The sequence below is a fragment of the Cornus florida genome, unplaced genomic scaffold, assembly GCF_030987335.1.
Source record: "Cornus florida cultivar Cherokee Brave unplaced genomic scaffold, ASM3098733v1 CherokeeBrave_3.0.0_Hap2_Chr07, whole genome shotgun sequence".
Lineage (NCBI taxonomy): Eukaryota > Viridiplantae > Streptophyta > Magnoliopsida > Cornales > Cornaceae > Cornus > Cornus florida.
In genome coordinates, this window is record NW_026775577.1 from 14080734 (window position 1) to 14103548 (window position 22815).

Consider the following 22815-nt stretch of genomic DNA (forward strand, 5'->3'; position numbering starts at 1 on the left):
TCTCTGATTTCTTCTCTCCCTCCCTAGACTTGAACCCAACCCAAGTGGGTTCAAACCATGGTTAAGTGGTCCGAGCCACTTAGACCTTAATCTAATTTCATCGAGCAATATTAACATTGGTCGGAACCATTTGGTTCGGATTGCATCCAATTTAACATTTATATAGTATAAATGCATTTGTTAGTTAGTGACCTATCCATGAGTTTATAGTGTTGCTACTGATGGATGTAGACCGTTGTATCATGAGAGATAAGCGCCACAGAGTCCGCTATGCGAGGCGTAAATTGTCTTAAGGACAAAGTATTTAATACTAGCCAGGGTATTTATTTATTATTATTGTTTTATTGCTTTAATTTGCATATTTAATTAATTATCTCATGTTATATTAATAGTATAAAGTTAGTTATATCTTAAATGTCTGTGAAACATATATTTTCCAACATGAATTTATTCTAAATAAGGTAATTATCCTTATTTATCACCTTGCATTAGTGATTAGACCACATCATCTGTCAATAAGAATAATCTACTCATGATGAGTTGGTAAGTCTTGTCCTATAATCTCTCCTTTTCAAGAGAAGAGGGTGAATGTGATACTGTCTCTGGGAGACCCTCTGAGTCACTGGCTGATGTAGGGGGGACTGTGAGCCCACCCCATTATTTATTTATTTTTATTTTTTATTACTATAGTAAATTTTAGTCTAGTTAAAAAAAAATTATTATTAGTATTTGTGATACCCTTCGATTCTAGAGCCACGGGTGATCAAGTCCGAGCACAGATCCGAGGGATACCAAACAATTAATATGTAAACAAGTAGGAATACAAAACGAAATAAAGAAAATAAATAATAAGCTGAGTAGAAATCAAAATACGAAAAAAAAAACCTCCAAATAAAAGTTTAATAAAATTTAAACCTTTAATTCCGTACAACTCGGGAATCCAACTAGTGGACCCCTAATAATTCCAAATGATAAAACTTTATAGAATTAAAATCCAAAACTAAAGTCAGAAAGAAAATCCTATTTAGTTAGAAGAGTGAGTGACTGTATCTGCATCCCCACGAACAAACTCTAAACCTAGTGCTGTCAAATACCTGAAAAATAAGGGTGGGTCAGGCCCACATGTAAGTTCCATACTACTACAATCCATACATAAACCCGATACGCAGATACATCCTAGATAGCTCAACAATAGCTAAAGTAGTCCATATAGATATAAGTACACACTATAGGACGTTCACCAGCCCACATAATCCGTCTCAAATTGAGTAGAACAACCAAGGAAACATCATCAGGTCTAGTTATCAATCCTAGGCAATATACGCACCCTAACCATGATCAGAAGACTCAAGCTTGTATCACGGTACCATAAGTATATATATATAAATTCCTTCCTAATGCAGAAAGATAAAACAACAATCCATTATGTCATTCAACTGTTTTAGTTGACAGGACATGCATCCATGTAGGAGTTAACTGTTTTAGTTAATTCATTCCATATGTATGATTGGGTTGGAATTAGTGTTTTGATCTAATCCGTCCCTCCGTATGTCACCGTCCCATACCGATACATACATGCATATGATCCACAGATGATGCACATTCAAATGAACATCAAATATTTCCAGAAACAAACATAATAGCAATCAAATATAGACAAGATCCTATTATGCATCTAGTATATGATTATAATCATAGATCCTCCTTTTAAATTGTTAAAGTACTGATAAACAATTTAAGCCATCCATTTTCATATAATTGACAGAACAGAAATTATGACAGGTCAACAATTATAATCCATAACATAACATAATGAATAACAGAATTATAAACTGCACATTATACTAGAATTCCTAACAAATACATCCATACTAGTTCATTTACATTATTAAAACGAATACTAGCATATAAATCCTCCTCAATCCTTGTCGGCATGTAAATTAATATTTAATTCTCATGGCGACTATTTAATCCCCAACTATAAGTCCGAAGCATGATCTAATGATACTCAGATATTAAAACTGAACACATTTTATTTGAATGCCAAAACCACCTCCATGCTAGTCCATTTAGTTTTCTAAAGCGAGACTAGTAATTACAACTTCCACTGCTCCTGACAGCATATAATTTAGTATCTAAATTTCATGATGTCTATAACTATAGTAGAAACCAACATTCCTGGGACCCAGACATTATATATTTCATTTATATAACCTCACAAAAACAACTTTATTTTAGTCCGTTTAATTTACTAGTACCACGCTAGAAATTAACCATTCCACCCTCTTTGACTGCATGCTTAATTAATAATTAAAATTCATGACATCCACTCCCATAGCCTCAACCAATAATTCTAGGTCTTTTAATAAATTAAATACAATTAAATACATCATTTTAAAACCTCTCCATTAAATTTGCTTAAACATCACGACAAGCAATTTAATTTCTTCCAAGCCGTAAACCGCATGTGAATTAAATTTTAAATCCCAAGTTGATCAAGTTCCTAACATGAATTAATCATTCCTGGGTATAATTAATCATTCTTGGGTAGAATCCTATTTAATTACATCATTCAAATCCATCCAACCAAGTTTAAGCACACACTGGAGCCCTGAAATCACAAAATTCACGTACTAGGCACTTTATAAAATTGGAGCCGCCTCCAATTTTAAGTTAAGCCGGCTCCAATTTTAAGTTGAGCCGCCTCAACTCTTTGTGGAGCCGGCTCCACTTCAATGGAGCCGCCTCCATTGAAGTGTGGAGCCGCTTCCACTTCCCCAGCCTCTGTTTTTCCTTCTCTGCTTCCTCTGTGTTACCTTCTTCGTGTCTGGCAAAGCCTCCGCCCTCTGTCCCACCTTTTGTTAAAGATTTATAAGGTTCAAATTAAGTCCTAACAAGCCTAGAAACTTCTTTAATTCCAGCATGAATTACCTAGCAAAAGCTTAAACCATGAACGCAACAGTTTATGTTTTCTCCGTTTATCTTCTTCGCGTCCGGCGAAGTTCAACCCTCCATTCTAGAATTTTTCTTACATTCCTAGGGTTCAATTCAAGTTCATTAAATCCTAGAAACTCCTCAAATTCTCTTGTGAAATTAATGACAAAAATTTAAAACAAAAACACAACAGTTCATAGTTTCAAAAGCGAACAGGGGTTTAAAATTGTACAGAGACTCTATCACGCATAAACATCCGTTTTAATAATTAAATTAGATTCCTGGAGACTATAGAGAATGCACAGAACACAAGTTTACAGGAAGGAGACAGAATTAAACTTGTCTTTAGATTCCGGTTTGAAATCTTCACTGCCGTCTGTGGAGTTTCCGACGAACGGACGACTACCGGCAACCTTCCTACTGCTCTAGTTCTATTCCACCATCCACTTCTTCCTTCCTCTATGGCACACCTTCAGTCTATAGCTAAAAGCTCTCTGTATTTTCCCCTCAAACCTCTCTGTTTCTTTCTTCTCTAGTTTTCCTATGTTTTTCCTCTTAAGATACTATGTCGTGAATAGGGTTTGTAACCTAGCAGACCCTACTGTCTTATATATATATAGGTTCCTTCTAAACCCTAATCCTAATCCCAGTCCATTAATACGTCGGCTACCCCATTATACATAAATTAAACCCTAAACATAATTATAAATACAACATACGTAAATACTCTAAGCTACCAAAAATACATGTCAATTAAGTCACTAATAATCAAATAATTAAATCACAAATACACCAATTTAAATTAAAACACATAACCTATTACAATTAAATAATTAAAGTAAAAGAAATAAATAATTCACAATTAATCAATTACGTAAATAATAAAATAAATAACAATTTCAAATGCACACAAATCAAATAATCAATTAATCAATTAAAATGCATATAAAATAAATAAATAAATTTCAGTTATATCCTTTTGAGAATTAGGGGTATTACATTCTTCCCCCCTAACAAAAGGAATTTCATCCTCGGAATTCATGAAATTCAGAATTCTTTCATTTTAAATTCCGTTCCATTCCGTTGTGAACTTTTGCCTCTGTTTATGGGCTCCACTGAATTCCCATTCCTTTAAAAAAAATTCATGGTTCCATTAGTTAAGAAACACCACAAACTACACATAAGTTGTTTTGCACAACAAATTATCCTTACCCAATATCTATACCAGGATACCAATCCATAGTCCTCCAAGTGCCATAGAATATACGCACAAAATTTTTAGGTATACAGTGCCTAACAAACCGGTAATGCTAAACTATAGGCTACTGGCTAATCTGAGAAACAAAAATCGTGAAAAGTCAATTTAATATTTAAAACTGACCTTCCTCCAAACAGCACATTGCTTCCTACACGGAAGACAATCCAACCAACCAGTTCCTGATAAAACTCTACTGCACGAGTTCAACTATTTATAAAATCCGACTACCGCCTCCAAACCACGCGCAGTCCTTTATAAAAGAGAGCATTTCTCTCCGATGTATTCTTTAAATTAAGTCAAGGTCTTATTATATAACCTTGCTTCCATTTCAGACCAACAAGTGAGAGAGCTGCACTATGTAGCATCCAAAACCCCAAACGTGGTCACACTAACCTCCTTGTGCCAATACTAGCACAGATAATAACCAAAAAGCGAAGTAATACTTTCAATTTCCCATTCACACTTAAGAGAAATATCCAAAACATATCCTCCATGATCAACGATAATAGTTTGATCAAAGTTCCCGTCTAGAAGCATAGTTGTTGCTCCAACATCTTCAGAAAATTCCTATGACATAGCACCTTTTATCTACTATAATGAGTAACCACATGCTATGACTCCGTTATCAGTGCAATATAGAACTGATAAGAAACTTCCAAGTAAAATAGTACTAGAAGTAATATCCACCAGCGAACTTGCTCTATCCACCACACTTAATCCATAGAGGATTAAAATTCCAACCAATGTTGGTAATTTCGACCAACCATCCACTCCTTCCGAGTCCTACTCCCATTTTGACATAGGAAGTGGCTAAAACCTCCAATGACATCCAAGTAACAATCTTCCATCTTGCTAACCAGGGTCAGCTCCAACACTCCAAGTTGACCTTTCCAATTTCCTTAGTAATAGCAAGTGTTATGTTCACACATGCTAAAACTCAACTAATTTTGCACTAATCACCGAAGGTTCAATTCCCAAATCGGTTGATAAGATTAGCATCCTCCCAATAACTTCCACTAGATGAAACTTAATACAAAGCGTGAATCACCACATGTATCCATCTAAGCTGTCTCGTGATCCGTGCTATTCCTAGGAACTAATATCTTACTAGTTCCAAAATAGACAAAACGAAGCTGATATAATTTTATCAGTCAAGCAATATCCCAACCAGAATCCTGACCCTTGTGTAGAATCAGCAATGTTTCAACCAAATCCGTGGAAACGACTCTATCATTCATTCTCTAGTAAGAGAAATGGCTACAAGGATCTAGCGATCTCTGATGGTCCATCTGAATTTATCGAATAAATATCAGACTTTGAGACAAACTCACTGTGTCCCTCCTCCTGTCTGTCCTCCAAACAGCTGCTTCAAACCGTGAAACATCATGTTTCCTCCACGATAAACAAGGAACTAAGAGTTGTGAACCTCAGTTCTCACATCCTCCTTCCAATTTGTCTAACGACCATATCATTAGTCTGGTAACACCAGCTTCCATATTTAGATGTTTAATCTGACCTGTTAGTCTTTGACATCCTACTTCCTTAACACAAGTAAGTGTCTGTTAGACTTCTTGTCTAATTTCAAGGAATATCGATTGATTGCCAGAGCTACCCGCTGTATTAGTGATCTGACACAGTGCCAAGTTTGTCTTAGTGATCTGACAGTGCCAAGTTTGTCTTAGTGATCTGACAGTGCCCTAGCTAGTGGACTCAATAGATAAAAGTTATTTAGGAATAACAGACTCATCTTCCCCGATAGCTCAAATCGTCATATGAAAGTTTGAAGCTACACTTGTGCGTGTTAAACATACATACATACACCAGATAAAATAAAAATAAAAATAAAAATAAAAAAACATACACACACACATGATCCAACGAAACATACATACATACACACATATGAGGGATGCTTAGAAAGTACGGGATGGAGGAAAAGAAGACCGATCCAACAAAATCCAGATGGAGGTAAGGAGAATATGCTATAATTATGACAGAACCTTAGTTCCTTGTCATGCCTTGATGCTGAGGATGCGAAGTGGCATGGGCCGGATATAGTCCGCTGGAACGGGATCGGGTCGAATGATTGAAGTAGGATCCATGCTAAAGCATCCTGGAATGGGCCGAACATGGGGGGTCCACCGAGGAAGGTCAAGCCCATTCGAAGATCGAGCCCAGAAGGAAGAGAACTTTTGAATATAGGCCCAATGTAATCAGTTAACAGAAATAAGGGAGATGGCCTATAAGTAGACCATTACGGGTGGAAAATAAAGAAAAAAATTCTAGAGAGAGAGAGAGAGATAGGAAAAGAGAGAAGAAGCGAAATCTTGCATCTTCAGATGCATTCCAAGATAGTGCTATTTATAGATTATGAACCTCTTGGTTATTGTCTCGCTCCTTGCCCTATGACCGTCTGAACAGTCATGATAGACCTAGGAGCCTAAGAGGTCAATTCTTCTCATCGAGTCATGTAGTATGTTGTGTCTCTCCCTTTTGAAGCATTAAAAGCATTAAATGGGTTTTTATCATTGACTACACGTAATGATGGTGTCAGAGCATTAAATGGGATGTTAAGGTTCTTTGTCACAACATATTTCCATCATCTTGTTGATCGGGCCTCGTTGCGAGTTGAGACATTTATCGACTTCTCATCCACCAGTCCAAGGTCCTTCAAAGCATCCCAATACAAAGTTCCAAACATCTAAGAAGGCCCTACCTTCGTTTCGTGTTATGTTTGGACCAATAACTAAATAACGATTGTGGTTTAATTTGCCAGGTAAGGTTATAGACTTATAGTGGCTCAAGGCCAGGCGAGCTCCTCGAAGTTTTGGTGACTTGGTGTGATGCTAGGGTTTGGGTGACTAGAGGGAAAGGCCCTAGAGATATAGTGACCTGGTGCAATGCTAAGGCTTAATGACTCGAGGGTCTTAACCTCGAGGTGTAGTATCCTGGTGCGATGCCAGGGTTTAAGTGACTAAGAGGTAGGCTTTAGAGGTTTAGTGACCTGGTGTGATGCCAGGGTTTGTGATACCCCTGGATTTTCGGATGCGGGTTGGCTAGGCCCATGCCCGAATACCCGAATATATCAAAAACAAATGGTAATAATCGAACATAGAATGCAAACATGATAAATAAGAATAAATAAAATTGCTGAAAGAAAAACTAAAACGATAATCCATTAATGAAAACTCAGAATAATTTTTTTTATAAATAAGAAAGTATTCTGATACATCCAATCCTCCATTGCTAATACAACTCAGGAATCCATCTAGTGGACCCCTAATAAATAACCCAACTGAAGATGAACTGAACCTACAAGGAAATCCAAAACTAAATAAAAATAGAAGTCCTACGTAGTCGGAAGGATGAGTGACCGTCTCTGCTCAGCACGAACAACTCTAAGACTGGAACCATCCGATACCTGAAAATTAATAGTGGGTCAAGCCCACGAACAAGTTCCACTCTAACTACAATCCAGACAGAGACCCAATACGCAGATACATCCTAGATAACTCAATAATAACTATCTAGTCCATAAATATATATATCTACAGTATGGGACTCTCACTGGACTACAAAGGGGGTCTCAACCTGAATAGAAGGCAACATGCAAAACCCACATGAAGTGGGCATGTGTACCTAAGCCTAACAGGGTATACCCCTACCATCATAGCTAGCTATGCATCCCAATACATATACACTCCCTAACCATTTACTCTAAGACTCAAGCTCATATCGTGGTACCATAATCATATATATATATAAATCCTATCATATCCATCCATAAGGAATCCAGATAGTCATTCAACTTGTTTAGCTGATCTAACTTAAATATAAGTAGCAGGTAATCCAGTTAGCCATTCAACTTGTTTAGCTGATCTGACTTAAATATAAGTAGCAGGCAATCCAGTTAGTCATTCAACTTGTTCAGCTGATCTGACTTAAATATAAGTAGGATTTGATTTTATAATCCATTCCCTTATTCTAGAGTATGTAGGAGTTAACGTTATGATCTAATCCATACCTAATATGCCACCGTCTTATACCGGTGCATATAATCCACACATCCAATAATTGATAAAACAGATAAAGCAGTTCATCAATTAAAATCCAGAATAACATCCATGTAATTGATAGAACATAATTTAACGGTTCATCAATTAAAGCCCAAAATAACATCCATATAATTGATATAACAGAATTTAATGGTTCATTAATTAAAATCCAAAATAACATCCATATAATTGATAGAACAGAATTTAATGGTTCATCAATTGAAATCCAGAATAAGCATAATAAAATCTAATAAGTATATGACACTATTATGCATCCAATACAGATTTAAAAATCATACTCCAGTTATTTAAATTGCTAAAATTAGTTTAAGAAATTAAATCCTCTCTATCCGATAACAGTATGCAAACTTGTATAAACTTCCATACTGTTCAAAACATTAGTATATAAATAAAAATTATGCATCATAGGGTTTTAATACACCATAAATTAACATTTAGAACCCTCACTAATATCCCAAAACAGTTAGGGAACCTCAAATTATCCAAACAGTGTTCAAATCAACTCCAGTACGCACTAAAACAAGAGAGCCTGCTCTCAAACTTTGAGAGCAGGCTCAATCCACCCTTGGAGCCAGCTCTACACATAGGGGAGCTGGCTCCCCATCACCTGGAGCCGGCTCCTCATCCCCTAGAGCCGGCTCTTCAGTTGAGGGAGCCGACTCCCACTTCCATGGAGCCGGCTCTCTCCCCCTCTACGAGCCTTAAACCCGTTTCCTCCTGTTCTACTCCTTCGTCCCCGTCTCCGGCATGCATAAACAACTCTGCAATTTTTTTAATAGGGTTCCTAGGAGTTTAATTTATGCCCAAATTTATTCCAGAACAATTAAAAACACAGTATGTTTCATAAACAACAATTTAGCGTACACAGAACAAAACAATTTATGTGATAACCAATTTCAATTCATAGAAGACAATACTATTAAATCTTTGAATTAATAAACATACAAGTTCCGTTTTAAAGTCTAATTTAGTCCTGGAGATTATCTAAGTATACACAAAACACAGGTCAAAGGAAAAGAGTAAGAAATAGAACTGGCCTCTGATTTCACTTTTGAAACCTTAAACCGTCTTCTTTAGTAATTCCGGAGACCTTAGTTGCTTTCACCAACCTCTGTTGCTCCTGGTTCAATCCACGAGCAAGCTTCAATCACCCTTCCTTGGTTCAGCCCTTATCCTTAGCCAAACCCTAAATTTCCTCTCTCTGTTTTTCTCTCAAAACCCTCTCTATATACATGAACCCTCTGTATACGTGAATAGAGTCTGTGTTTTTTAAACCCTAGGCAGACTTAATACGATATATTTATAGGTGTATAGGAAAACCTAATTCTAATTAATGAGGAGACACAACCGCAAAAGAAAAGAAAATAACAAATAAACTAACTATATGTATAAGTCGGTGATTTAATAAAAATATAAAACCCTAAAACCACATTATACATATAATGAAAAATGACACTAATTTAATCATTAATAATAATTAATAATTAAACTAACCCCTATACTAATAATTAAACTAACCCCTATACACATATATAACCAAATATATATGTAGAACTATCCATAGGTATTAACTATACCCATTTAATCCCCTATCTAAGTAAACCATATGACCCAAAATCGTTGGTCTATTACTACTATCCAAGTCCAACTCCTTGACATAAAAATAAACATTTAATTTCAATTAAACAATTAAATCAATTTAAACATGTAACTTCAATTTAAAAAAAATATATCAATTCAAATAATTACTCAAGTAACCAATTAAATAAATACAACATAAACATATAATTTCAATTTAAAACAAATAAATCAATTTAAACAGTTTTACAAACACACCATAAATTAATAATTTCATACAATCATTAATTTAAATAAACCATGTAAGCACACAGTCACATATTCCATTAAAATGCACAAGAAATAAAAATTAAATTTCAATTATATCCTTTTTAAAATTAGGGGTATTATAGGGTTTGAGTGACTCGAGGGCTAAGCCCTCAAGGTATAGAGACTTAGTGTGATGCCAGAGTTTGAGTGACTTGAAAGCTCGGCCTTGAAGGTTAGTTTAGAGACCTGAGCGATGCTAGGGTTTGAGTGACTCGAGGGCTAAGTCCTTAAGGTTTAGAGACTTGGTCGGTGCAATGCTAGGGTTTGAGTGACTCGAGGGTCAGGTCCTTTAGGCTTATTGACTTGGTGCAATATTAGGGTTTGAGTGATCTGGTGCGACACCAGGGTTTGAGTGCCAGAGGGCCGTGCCCGGGAGGTTTAATGATCTGGTGTGATGCCAATGTTTATATGCCAATGTCATATAGTTTTGATTAGGGGTGGCTACAAATCGGATCGGATTAGATATCAATCCTAATCATTAGACAAATCTTAATCCGTCACCAATCCGTGTAATAACGAATCGGATCGGATCCGTGTAATAACGAATCAGATCGGATTGAATCCGCAGATTGGGTTTTATCTAAATTATCCATTACAATTTTTATAATAATTATTATTTATTTATCTTTTAAACATACCCAATAGATAAAATTTTAATCTATTTAAATAATTTTTAATTAATACATCCCATTAAATTATCATTAACTAATATATTCTTTGAAAATTATATATATATATATATATATATATATATATATATTTCACGAATTATATCAGATTTTAAACAAAAGCCCAATCTGTGAGTTACAGATTCAATCTGCCACCAATCTGTGAGTGTAACAATCCGATCAATCCGGGGTGCCATGGAAGCTTGCAGCGGAAACAGAACCTCCTCTTGCAATTGGGACACTTTGATTTCTTAACATTCCCTCCACACTCGTTCACAATCAGAGCCGAGCAATACCAATAGGGACAGTAACATCTTTCAAACCGTAAAACTGCAGATTCGGTCGCACCACTGGTTGAACAGTTTTGCGGGCATGATCGGCCTGCAAGTGAGAGGGTCTAACCGCTGCTCGCAGTTCAGCCCCGGACCCTTGATGTCGGCGACGTCGTTGTTCACCTTCACTTCGATGTACTTAATCATGCAATCTGTGCAGAATGGATGAACGCACCTGTTCTTGTTATTGAATTTCTTGGTTGATGATAACATGGGTTCGAAACATATCTGGCAAGTTAAGAAGGTTGATTCCTCATGCTTTTGCAATGGGTTTCCCATCGTTTCTTGCTTTTGCAATGGGTTTCCCATTGTTGGACTTTGAGCAGATCGAAATGATAAAGAGGTGATTCACGTGCGGTCTTATACTATTTTGAAACAAAGCTAGCCTAATGAGTTAGCAGATCAATTTAGAAAAGAGTTCTAATAAATTTAGACTGCTAGGTAGGACGAGCCAATCAAGGCCTGTTAGGGGGTTCACCTGCCCCTTACCTTTGCCGCCATCGAAATATATGTGTTAATTATTTTTTTTCTATATATAAGAAATTATACAATATCTTCCTAAATTGTGTGTTTTTTAAAATTATCTCTTTATTTTTTTCTTTACTTTTCAAATTCATTAAATTTTCTAAATAAAAAAGTCAAAATTTCATTCCTCCATTAAAACTCTTAACTTTTTCCTTTTAAAGTTCTCTCATTTTTCTTTTTCTGTTTCTACTCCTTAAATTTTGCATCTTCCTAAATTGTGTGGTTTCTAAAATTATAACTTTTTATTTTCTTTATTTTCTCATTTGCTCTTCAAATTAATTAATTTAAAAGTCAAAATTTCTTTCATCCATTAAAACTCTTAATTTTTTTCCTTTAAAGTTCTCTCATTTTTCTTTTTGTACTCCTTAATTTTTTTTTTTAACGTACGTATTTAAATAATTTTCTAATATAATATATAATTATATATACATTGCACCATACCCCTTTCTTGAAATTGTGCTGGCGGGTTAAGTTCTAGATCGAATTAATAAATTCTTGTTAGAATAGGATTTAGAAAAGTTAAAACAATTGATATGAATTAGAAATTTTATTTTTGTGCTCGGAACTATTGCAATTTAGTAAAGGACAATACTTGTCTACTCACCGGTGAGTAGGAAACTCATACTCACCGCTAATGTGGCGCATTACTAAAATGACAAGTGTTCTTACATTTTAAAAAATAAAAAATAAACAAATCATTTAGGAAAAATAAAATAAAATCTAAGGAAACTTAAAATAAAAAAATAAAAAATAAAAAACAAATCTATCATGTGATTTGATGCTTTGACATGCTCAATACCAATACACAAAGAAATGAATTTATATACCACTCAAGGCCCTTGTCCATCTTTCTATAAAGTTGTTGGAGAAAAAAGACAGCTGAAACTTGAAATTAAATGAGGCTCTATTTATGCATGGATGAGGAATGAGACTATTATAGAATAGACATTGAAACATCTTGAGAACTGCAATAATCAAACGTGAAAAAGAGAGAGATGAGAGAGAATTATAATTTGATTCAGATTTATTTGAATTTAATCAGATAGCTATTAAATTTTTTATTTTTTAAAGTGTAAATTATTTGGGTTTAATCAGATAACTATTAAATTTTTTATTTTTTATTTTTTAAAATGTAAGGACACTTGCCAGTTTAGTAATGCACCACATCCGTGATGAGCATGAATTTTCTACTCACTGGTGAGTAGACAAGTATTGTTCTTTAGTAAATTACAAATTTATCATGTCAAAAAATTGAGTGCTTTCAAATCTTATAGAAATCCAACAAAATTAATTTTCTAAAATTTCAGGCATTACAATTACTTCCAAATTCTAATATAAGATTTCAGGCATTACAATTACTTCCAAATTCTAATATCCGTTTGAATCAAATGAATTAAGAGCATCTCTAGCAGTATGTTAAAATACTCTTTTGTATAAAATATACATTGCTACTTATGATGTATAATTTTTTTTTATAAACACTGCTACGTCACTGTGGAGGGAAAAATCTCCCTCCAATAAGAGCAATCCACGTCATCATAAATATAACTTTATCTTCAATAAAGGTCAAAGCCCATCTCGTCAGAAGCCCAAGTTGAGTTGGTCATTAGCCCAAAACTACTGTTATCTAACTACGGGCTTTACTAAAGCTCGAATCAAGACACCAGCAGTCATGTGTACCAAGTTCGATGCGGCCCAAATCCATTTAAAGAAGGAGCCGGTCCTACAAGGAAAAGGATTCATCAAAGGAAGTTCTGTGTAAGGAAAATCCGGAAAGGGAAGAATTATAAAGAGGAAAGAATTCTATTTGTAAAGAAATTGATATATGAAAAGAATTAGAGGACAAGCAACGCAAGTCCTACCATAATTCTTCTAACTTTTGTATATAAATAGAAGCCCAGACCTCCAATAGAGGGATCCAAGCAATTCTACGCTTCTCTATACACTGTTCTTATTTATTTTTATTGTTCTTGAGTGTGTTGTATTATTTTTCTCAATTGTTATTGGTTGAGTAGAATTTTGCACCTACACTTTGGCGCCGTCTGTGGGAATCGTGTGCAAATATATTCCCATTCTTGTTTTTGTTTCACAAGTGAATCCTGCAACTAACCATCCAGAATGTCGAACAGAGGATCTTCAGTAGATCAACAGACGGAGTTGATGCAAAAGATGAGGGAAGAGTTTCTGCACCAGTTTGACGTACTTCGTCAGGCAAACGAAGCAAGCGTGGCTCAGATCGCCTTGCTTCAACAGCAGAATAACGCTCTGCAAAAAACGCTGGCTTAGTTGGCACCACCGCCACCAGTGGGTGACACAGCAGCACCCCCTAATCAGAATATTCGTCCGATTACTGGACTTCTGCCTGATGGGGTTCCACCTAATGGGGCACAACCGAATGAGGTTCAACAGCAACGGAAGGCAAGATCCGAGGCTGCGGCTTCAGATAACGTCCCTCGTCACACGCAGGATGAGCAAGTCAAATCCAGCCATAAGCTTACGGTGTGGTCCAATGGAATCCCAGATGGTGCAAGTGTTCACGAAGCCTTTAACGAGAAGAGACTCCTGAAGATTCAGACACCTACCGAGATGGCTAGAGAACACAAAAATTCTTTGATCAAAACTCCTTTCACTGACGATGTGTATCTGGTAGAGAGGCCCAAGAAATTCACCATGCCTTCTTTAACCCAGTTTGATAGAACAGGGGATCCTTCTCGGCACCTAGATCATTATGCTCAAACGATGGCTTTGGATGATCGTAATGACCCTTAGATGTGCAGAGTTTTTCCTACCAGTTTGACAGGAGCAGCACTAGAGTAGTTCAGGAATAGACCGCATAAATCCATCCCGGATTACGTAACTCTATGCACCATGTTCCTGGCACAGTATTGCGGAAATAAAAAGCAAAAGAAAAGCATTGCCAGCCTCTTCACCGTAACGCAGAAAATGGGAGAAACATTGCAGGATTTCTTATCAAGATTCAACATGGAGGCATCAGAAATAGCGGATTGTCATCCCGCAACTGCTATAGAGACATTTAAACTGGCAATGATTCAGGGGACGAAGTTCCACACTTCCCTAGTCAAGTATTCTCTTCCCGACATGCAGACTCTAAATGCCAGGGCCCAGATCTACATTTGGCTTGAGGAAAATATAGCCCACCGAGCGCAGCACGTTACCCTCGTGACAGTGGAAAACAAGCCTCGAGAAAAAATCCCAACTCTAAAGATTCAAAAAAGCCAACGTTCCTCGATGCCGGTCACCCAGGCACCTGAAAAAAGGCAAAGGGTAGAGGAAGGATTTACACCTCTCCAAACTACCTTGGCTCGGCTCTTCCAAGAGAATAAGATGAAGTTCACAACTCCGCAGCCAATAAAGCAACCCTTGGAGCAAAAGGACAAAAGCAAGCATTGCGTTCATCATCGAGATTATGGGCATTCAACCAACGATTACCGATCCCTTAGGCGACAGGTGGAGAATATGATCGCCAGAGGTGAGTTGACGGATTACCTCATGACAAAAGAACATGCAAAGCCTCGCGAGGTTTATCCCTACAAGGTAGAAGGTACGCAAGTAAAAGTCATCCATGCAATACATAACAGGTCTGAAGATGATCAAGAGTCCGAGGAGGTGTACAGATTCAGATTGAGGGTGACCCACAAGCTCAGGAAGATATCCTCGGTCAATGCTATCAATTCTGGTAGCATTAGTATTGGATTCGGGTATGGTGACCTATCCAGAGTGCAACTCCCCTACGAGGATCCATTGGTCATCAGTCTTTTAGTGGCCAATTGTATGATCAGGAGGGTTTTGGTAGATCCAGGAAGTAGCGCTAACATAATCATAAAGACGATCTTTGATCAGTTAGAGATCTCGTCATCATCTGTTCGACCTACCTCCAGCCCATTGATGGGATTCGAAGGCATAAGAGTAGATCCCCTTGGAGTAATAGACTTGTCCGTAACCGCGGCGAAGAGGACTCTGAAGGAGAACTTTGTTTTAATAGAGATCCATCTTTCTTACAATCTCATCATGGGAAAAGACTGGATACATCGGATGAGAGGAGTTCCGTTCACCCTCCACCAGGTGATGCGTTGCTTATCTTCGGACGGGAAAGAAGTAATTAATCTATGGGGCGATCAAGTCGCAGTGAAGGAATGCTATATGTTGACACAAGTTGAGGCGAAGAGGACGTCGACTCAATAGCAACCAGGTGAGGCTTCCAAAACTGGACCCAAATAGCAATTACAGAGCCCTTTGCCAAAGTATCTTAAGGGAAAGAAGGAAGAAGAAATTGTGAAGCCCACCGAGGAGGCCCTCGAAGCCGTGGAAGTTATCTTCGATGACCCTCAAAAGGTTACTTATCTAGGCTCTTCTTCCACGTCCGAAGAAAAGGAGGCATTAATTGATGTTATCCGGTGCAATGCAGATGCCTTTGCATAAGATCACTCGGACATGGTAGGGATCGATCCCACAGTTTCCTGCCATAGCCTGAAGGTGGATTCGGAGTTCAAACCGGTCAAGCAGAAACACCGAAGGTTTGCCCCTGAACGCAATCACATTATAGCTGAAGAAGTGAACAAATTGTTGCAAGCAGGTTTCATTCAAGAAGTACAATATCCGCAGTGGTTGTTGAACGTGGTAGTCGTACAAAAGAAGAATAGAAAGTGGAGGGTTTGTGTAGATTATACCTACCTCAACAAAGCCTGCCCTAAAGATAGCTACCCTCAGCCCAAGATAGACCAGATGGTTGATGCTACCACCGGCTACGAGAGGTTGACATTCCTAGATGCATACTCGGGATACAATCAGATTCCTATGGACCCCGAAGATGAAGAAAAAATGGCTTTTATTACAGAAAAGGGGACTTATTGTTATAGGGTCTTGCCCTTCGGACTGAAGAATGCTGGAGCTACTTATCAACGCCTTGTCAACAAGATATTCGATAATCTGCTGGGAAAGACAGTTGAAGCATATATAGATGACATGATGGTTAAAAATGTGAAGAAAGAAGATAATCCGAAGCATCTTCAGGAAGTTTTCAATACTTTGAAGAAGTACAACATGAAGTTGAATCCATCCAAGTGCTCCTTCGCGGTATCATCAGGTCAATTCCTCAGCCACATAGTGAATAAAAGAGGGATAGAGGTAAGTCCGGCTCAGGCTAAGGCCCTTATCCAGAATCAAGAACCAAAAAATCGCAGGGAGGTGCAGGTTCTTACTGGTCGGATCGTAGCACTCAGCCGGTTTATATCCCTATTGTTAGATAAGTGCAAACCATTCTTCGATGCTATACGATCTAAGAATAAAGCTATACGATCTAAGAATAAAGATATATGGGGACCTCAGCAGCAGGAGGCCCTCAGTCGGTTGAAAGGTTACATGGCTAAACTACCAATTCTATCCGTTCCAAAACCCGGGGAGGTTCTTATTATGTATTTGGCAGTTTCCAATACATCGACAAGTGCAGCATTGATTAGAAAAGAAGGAAAGAGGCAATATCCAGTCTTCTACACAAGTAAGACCATGACAGATGCGGAGATGCGATATAGTAAAGCAGAAAAAGTCATCTTAGCTTTGATCTACGCCAAGAGGAAGCTTCGGCATTATTTTGAATCTTATAGCATTGTGATACTCACCAACTATCCTATACGGGGTATACTCTCTAAGCCTGATTTATCTGGGAGAATTACCAAGTGGACTATCGAGTTTAGTTCCTTCGACATAACTTATGAGCCAAAGGTGTCGCATACAGGACAAGCCGTAGCGGACTTCCTTCTCGAGTATGAAGATACTCCCGAAGAGCCGACACACCCAGAACCAAAGTGGGAACTTCGAGTCGATGGTTCCTTGAATCAAGCAAATGTAGGAGTAGACATTGTAATGTCAACACCCGAAGGCACTAAGCTGCAGCAATCTATCTGTTTGAAGTTCCCAGCTACGAACAATGAGGCCGAGTACGAGGCATTACTTACTAGTCTTCGGTTGGCTAGCAGTCTCCAGGTACGTTGCTTAAAGGTTTTTAGTGACTCACGGCTTGTTATAAATCAAGTGACAGGTCAGTACCATCCCAAATAGGAAAGAATGAAAGCATATAAAGAAACTGTAGAGAACGTTGCACGAGGATTCGATCAGATCGAATTCTATCAGGTACCTCGTGTTGAGAATGCCAAAGCAGATCAATTGGCCATATCAGCGTCATCTTCAAATGATGATCTGATTTGGATTGTGCCGATTGACATTCTGGACGAGCCCAGCATTAATCCTCCGCAGGAAGTAATGGTGGTTCCAGTTATTCCTAGAGAACCATGCTGGATTGATCCATTAGAAGCTTACCTCAAGCATGGGGTTCTTCCAAACCAAAAGTCCGAAACACGGAAGCTCCGTATCACCGCAGCTAAATACGCCATCATTAACGATCAGTTATACCGAAAGTCATTTTCAGGTCCTTACCTGAAATGTTTAAGCCCTACTGAGGCTCTTGTGGTGTTGAGACAAATCCATGACGGAGATTGTGGTAACCATTCTGGGGGTAGATCCCTCGCACATAAAGTCCTAACTCAAGGTTGCTTCTGGCCGTACTTGTCCCGGAATGTAGAAGAGTATACACGGAGGTGTGATAAATGTCAACGTCATGGTCCCATGAAGCATCAACCTGCCGAAGATTTGCACGCAATGGCAAATCCATGGCCATTCGCACAATAGAGGATTGATATGGTGGGCCCGTTACCCAAGACTGTGGAACAAAAGGAGTACGTGCTACTGGCTACAGATTATTTCACTAAATGGGTAGAAGCCGAGGCCTACTCAAGTGTGACCCATGAGCAGGTAAAAAGTTTCCTTTGGAACAACATCATTTGCCGGTTTGGGGTCCCAAAAGTCATTATGATGGACAATGGTAAGAACCTCGATAATAGAAGTACAAGAAAATTCTTTGCTGAGCATGGAATTATACAATAGTTAGTTGCGGTTAGTCATCCACAAGGGAATGGATAGGCTGAAATAACTAATCGGATAATTTTCAGTTGTTTAAAGAAGAAATTGGAGAAATTCAAAACGAAATGGTACGAGAATCTTCCTCAGGTGCTTTGGGCGTACTGAACCACACTACGGCGGCCTACGGAGAGAGTCCCTTTGCCATGGCTTATGGATCTGAAGCTATGATCCCAACCGAAGCGGCAGTTCCAACCCTTCGGACATTTTTATTGCTTGAAGGAAACAATAGTCAGCAGCTTGAACATAGCCTCGATCTCCTGGACGAAAAAAAGGATGCTGCAGCAATTAGGCTTGTTTCATATGCGCAACAGTTATGAATTTCTCCAATTTCTTCTTTAAACAACTGAAAATTGTCCGATTAGTTATTTCAGCTTGTCCATTCCCTTATGGATGGCTAACTGCAGCTAACTTTTGTATAATTCTATGCTCAACAAAGAATTTTCTTGTACTTCTATTATCGAGGTTCTTACCATTGTCCATTATAATGACTTTTGGGACCCCAAACCGGCAAATGATGTTGTTCCAAAGGAAACTTTTGACCTGCTTATGGGTCACACTTGAGTAGGCCTAACCCATTTAGTGAAATAATCTGTAACCAGTAGCACGTACTCCTTTTATTCCACAGTCTTGGGTAACGGGCCAACCATATCAATCCCCCATTGTGCGAATGGCCATGGATTTGCCATTGCGTGCAAATCTTTGGCAGGTTGATGCTTCATGGGACCGTGACGTTGACATTTGTCACACCTCCGTGTATACTCTTCTGCATTCCGGGCCAAGTATAGCCAGAAGTAACCTTGAGTCAGGACTTTATGCGTAACGGATCTGCCCCCAGAATGGTTGCCACAATCTCCGTCATGGATTTGTCTCAATACCACAAGAGCCTCAATATGGCTTAAACATTTCAGGTAAGGACTTGAAAATGACTTTCGGTATAACTGATTGTTAATGACGGCGTATTTAACTGCGGTGATACGGAGCTTCCGTGCTTCGGACTTTTGGTCTGAAAGAACTCCATGCTTAAGGTAAGCTTCCAATGGATCAATCCAGCATGGTTCTCGAAGAATAATTGGAACCACCATTACTTTCTGCGGAGGATTAATGTTGGGCTCGTCCAGAACGTCAATCGGCACAATCCAAATCAGATCCTTATTTGAAGATGACGCTGATATGGCCAATTGATCTGCTTTGGCATTCTCAACACGAGGTACCTGATAGAATTTGATCTGATCGAATCCCCGTGCAACGTTTTCTACAGCTTCTTTATATGCTTTCATTCTATCCTTTTTGGGATGGTACTGACCTATCACTTAATTTATAACAAGCTGTGAGTCACTAAAAACCTTTAAGCAACGTACCTGGATACTGCTAGCCAATCGAAGACCAGCAAGTAATGCCTCGTACTCGGCCTCATTGTTCGTAGCTGGGAACTTCAAACAGATAGATTGCTGCAGCTTGGTGCCTTCGGGTGTTGACATTACAATGCCTACTCCTACACTTGCTTGATTCGAGGAACCATCAACTCAAAGTTCCCACTGTGGTTCAGGGTGTGCCGGCTCTTCGGGAGTATCTTCATACTCGAGAAGAAAATCCGCTACGGCTTGTCCTTTGTGCGACACCTTCGGCTCATAAGTGATGTCGAAGGAACTAAGCTTGATAGCCCACTTGGTAATTCCCCCAGATAAATCGGGCATAGAGAGTATACCCCGTGTAGGATAGTTGGTGAGTATCACAATGCTATGAGATTTAAAATAATGCCGAAGCTTCCTCTTAGCGTAGATCAAAGCTAAGATGACTTTTTTCTGCTTTACTATATCGCATCTCCGCATTTGTCATGGTCTTACTTGTGTAGAAGACTGGATATTGCCTCTTTCCTTCATTTCTAATCAATGCTGCACTTGTCGCTGTATTAGAAATTGCCAAATACATAATAAGAACCTCCCCGGGTTTTGGAGCGGATAGAATTGGTGGTTCAGCCATATAACCTTTCAATCGACTGAGGGCTTCCTGCAACTGAGGTCCCCATATATCTTTATTCTTGGATCGTATAACATCAAAGAATGGTTTGCATTTATCTAACAATCGGGATATAAACCGGCTGAGTACTGCGATCCGACCAGTAAGAACCTGCACCTCCTTGCGATTTTTTGGTTCTTGATTCTGGATGACGGCCTTAGCCTGAGCCGGACTTACCTCTATCCCTCTTTTATTCACTATGTGGCCGATGAATTGACCTGATGATACCGCGAATGAGCACTTGGATGGATTCAACTTCATGTTGTACTTCTTCAAAGTATTGAAAACTTCCTGTAGATGCTTCAGATGATCTTTTTTCTTCACACTTTTAACCACCATGTCATCTATATATGCTTCAACTATCTTTCCCAGCAGATTATCGAATATCTTGTTGACAAGGCGTTGATAAGTAGCTCCAGCATTCTTCAGTCCGAAAGGCATGACCCTGTAAACAATAAGTCCCCTTTTTCTGTAATAAAAGCAATTTTTTCTTCATCTTCGGGGTTCATAGGAATCTGATTGTATCCTGAGTATGCATCTAGGAATGTCAGCCTCTCGTAGCCGGTGGTAGCATCAACCATCTGGTCTATCTTGGGCAGAGGGTAGCTATCTTTAGGGCAGGCTTTGTTGAGGTTGGTATAATCTACACAAACCCTCTATTTTCCATTCTTCTTTTGTACAACTACCACGTTCGACAACCACTGCGGATATTGCACTTCTCGAATGAAACCTGCTTGCAACAATTTGCTCACTTCTTCAGCTATAATGTGATTGCGTTCAGGGGCAAACCTTCGGTGTTTCTGCTTGACCAGTTTGAACTCCGGATCCACCTTCAGGCTATGGCAGGAAACTATGGGATCGATCCCTACCATGTCCGAGTGATCCCATGCAAAGGCATCTGCATTGCTCCGGATAACATCAATTAATGCCTCCTTTTCTTCGGATGTGGAAGAAGAGCCTAGATAAGTAACCTTCTGAGGGTCACCGAGGATAACTTCCATGGCTTCAAGGGTCTCCTCGGTGGGCTTCGCAATTTCCTCTTCCTCCTTTCCCTTAAGATACTTGGGCAGAGGGCTCTATAATTGCTATTTGGGTCCACTTTTGGAAGCCACACCTGGTTGCTATTGAGTCGACATCCTCTTCGCCTCAACTTGTGTCAGTATATAGCATGCCTTCGCTGCGACTTGATCGCCCCACAGATTAATTACTTTTTTCCCGTCCGGAGATAAGCACCGCATCACCTGGTGGAGGGTGGACGAAACTCCTCTCATCCGATGTATCCAGCCTCTTCCCATGATGAGATTGTAAGAAGATGGATCTCTGTTAAAACAAAGTTCTCCTTCAGAGTCTTTTTCGCCGTGGTTACGGACAAGTCTATTACTCCAAAGGGATCTACCCTTGTGCCATCAAATCCCATCAACGGGCTGGAGGTAGGTCGAATAGATGATGACGAGATCTCTAACTGATCAAAAACCGTCTTTATGATTATGTTAGCGCTACTTCCTGGATCTACCAAAACCCTCCTGATCATACAATTGGCCATTAAAAAACTGATGACCAATGGATCCTCGTGGGGGAGTTGCACTCTGGATAGGTCACCATCTCCGAATCCAATACTAATGCTACCAGAATTGATAGCATTGACCGAGGATATCTTCCTGAGCTTGTGGATCGCCCTCAATCTGGATCTGTACACCTCCTCGGACTCTTGATCATCTTTAGACCTGCCATGTATTGCATGGATGACTTTAACTTGCATATCTTCTACCTTGCGGGGATAGACCTCGCGGGGCTTTGCATGCTCCTTTGTCATGAGGTAATCCGTCAACTCACCTCTGGCGATCATATTCTCCACCTGTCGCCTGAGGGATCGGTAATCGTTAGTTGAATGCCCATAATCTCGATGATTAGTGCAATGCTTGCTTTTGTCCCTTTGCTCCAGGGGTTGCTTTATTGGCTACGGAGTTGTGAACTTCGTCTTATTCTCTTGGAAGAGCCGAGCCAAGGTAGTTCAGAGAGGTGTAAATCCTTCCTCTACCCTTTGCCTTTTTTCAGGTGCCTAGGTGACCAGCGTTGAGGAACGTTGGCTTTTTTGAATCTTTGGAGTTGGGATTCTTTCTTGAGGC

General features: G+C 38.9%; 2 protein-coding genes across 2 annotated transcripts; both read left to right on the forward strand.

Annotated features, from left to right (window-relative positions):
- The first annotated feature begins 14548 nt into the window (after nt 1-14548).
- Nucleotides 14549-15883, forward strand: LOC132316286 (uncharacterized). The gene has a single exon (XM_059814793.1). It carries the CDS (start codon nt 14549-14551, stop codon nt 15881-15883), a length of 1335 nt encoding a protein of 444 aa, XP_059670776.1.
- A 1878-nt stretch (nt 15884-17761) lies between these two features.
- On the forward strand, nt 17762-18382 carry LOC132316287 (uncharacterized). Its single transcript, XM_059814794.1, has one exon. It carries the CDS (start codon nt 17762-17764, stop codon nt 18380-18382), a length of 621 nt encoding a protein of 206 aa, XP_059670777.1.
- The last annotated feature ends 4433 nt before the right edge of the window (nt 18383-22815 follow it).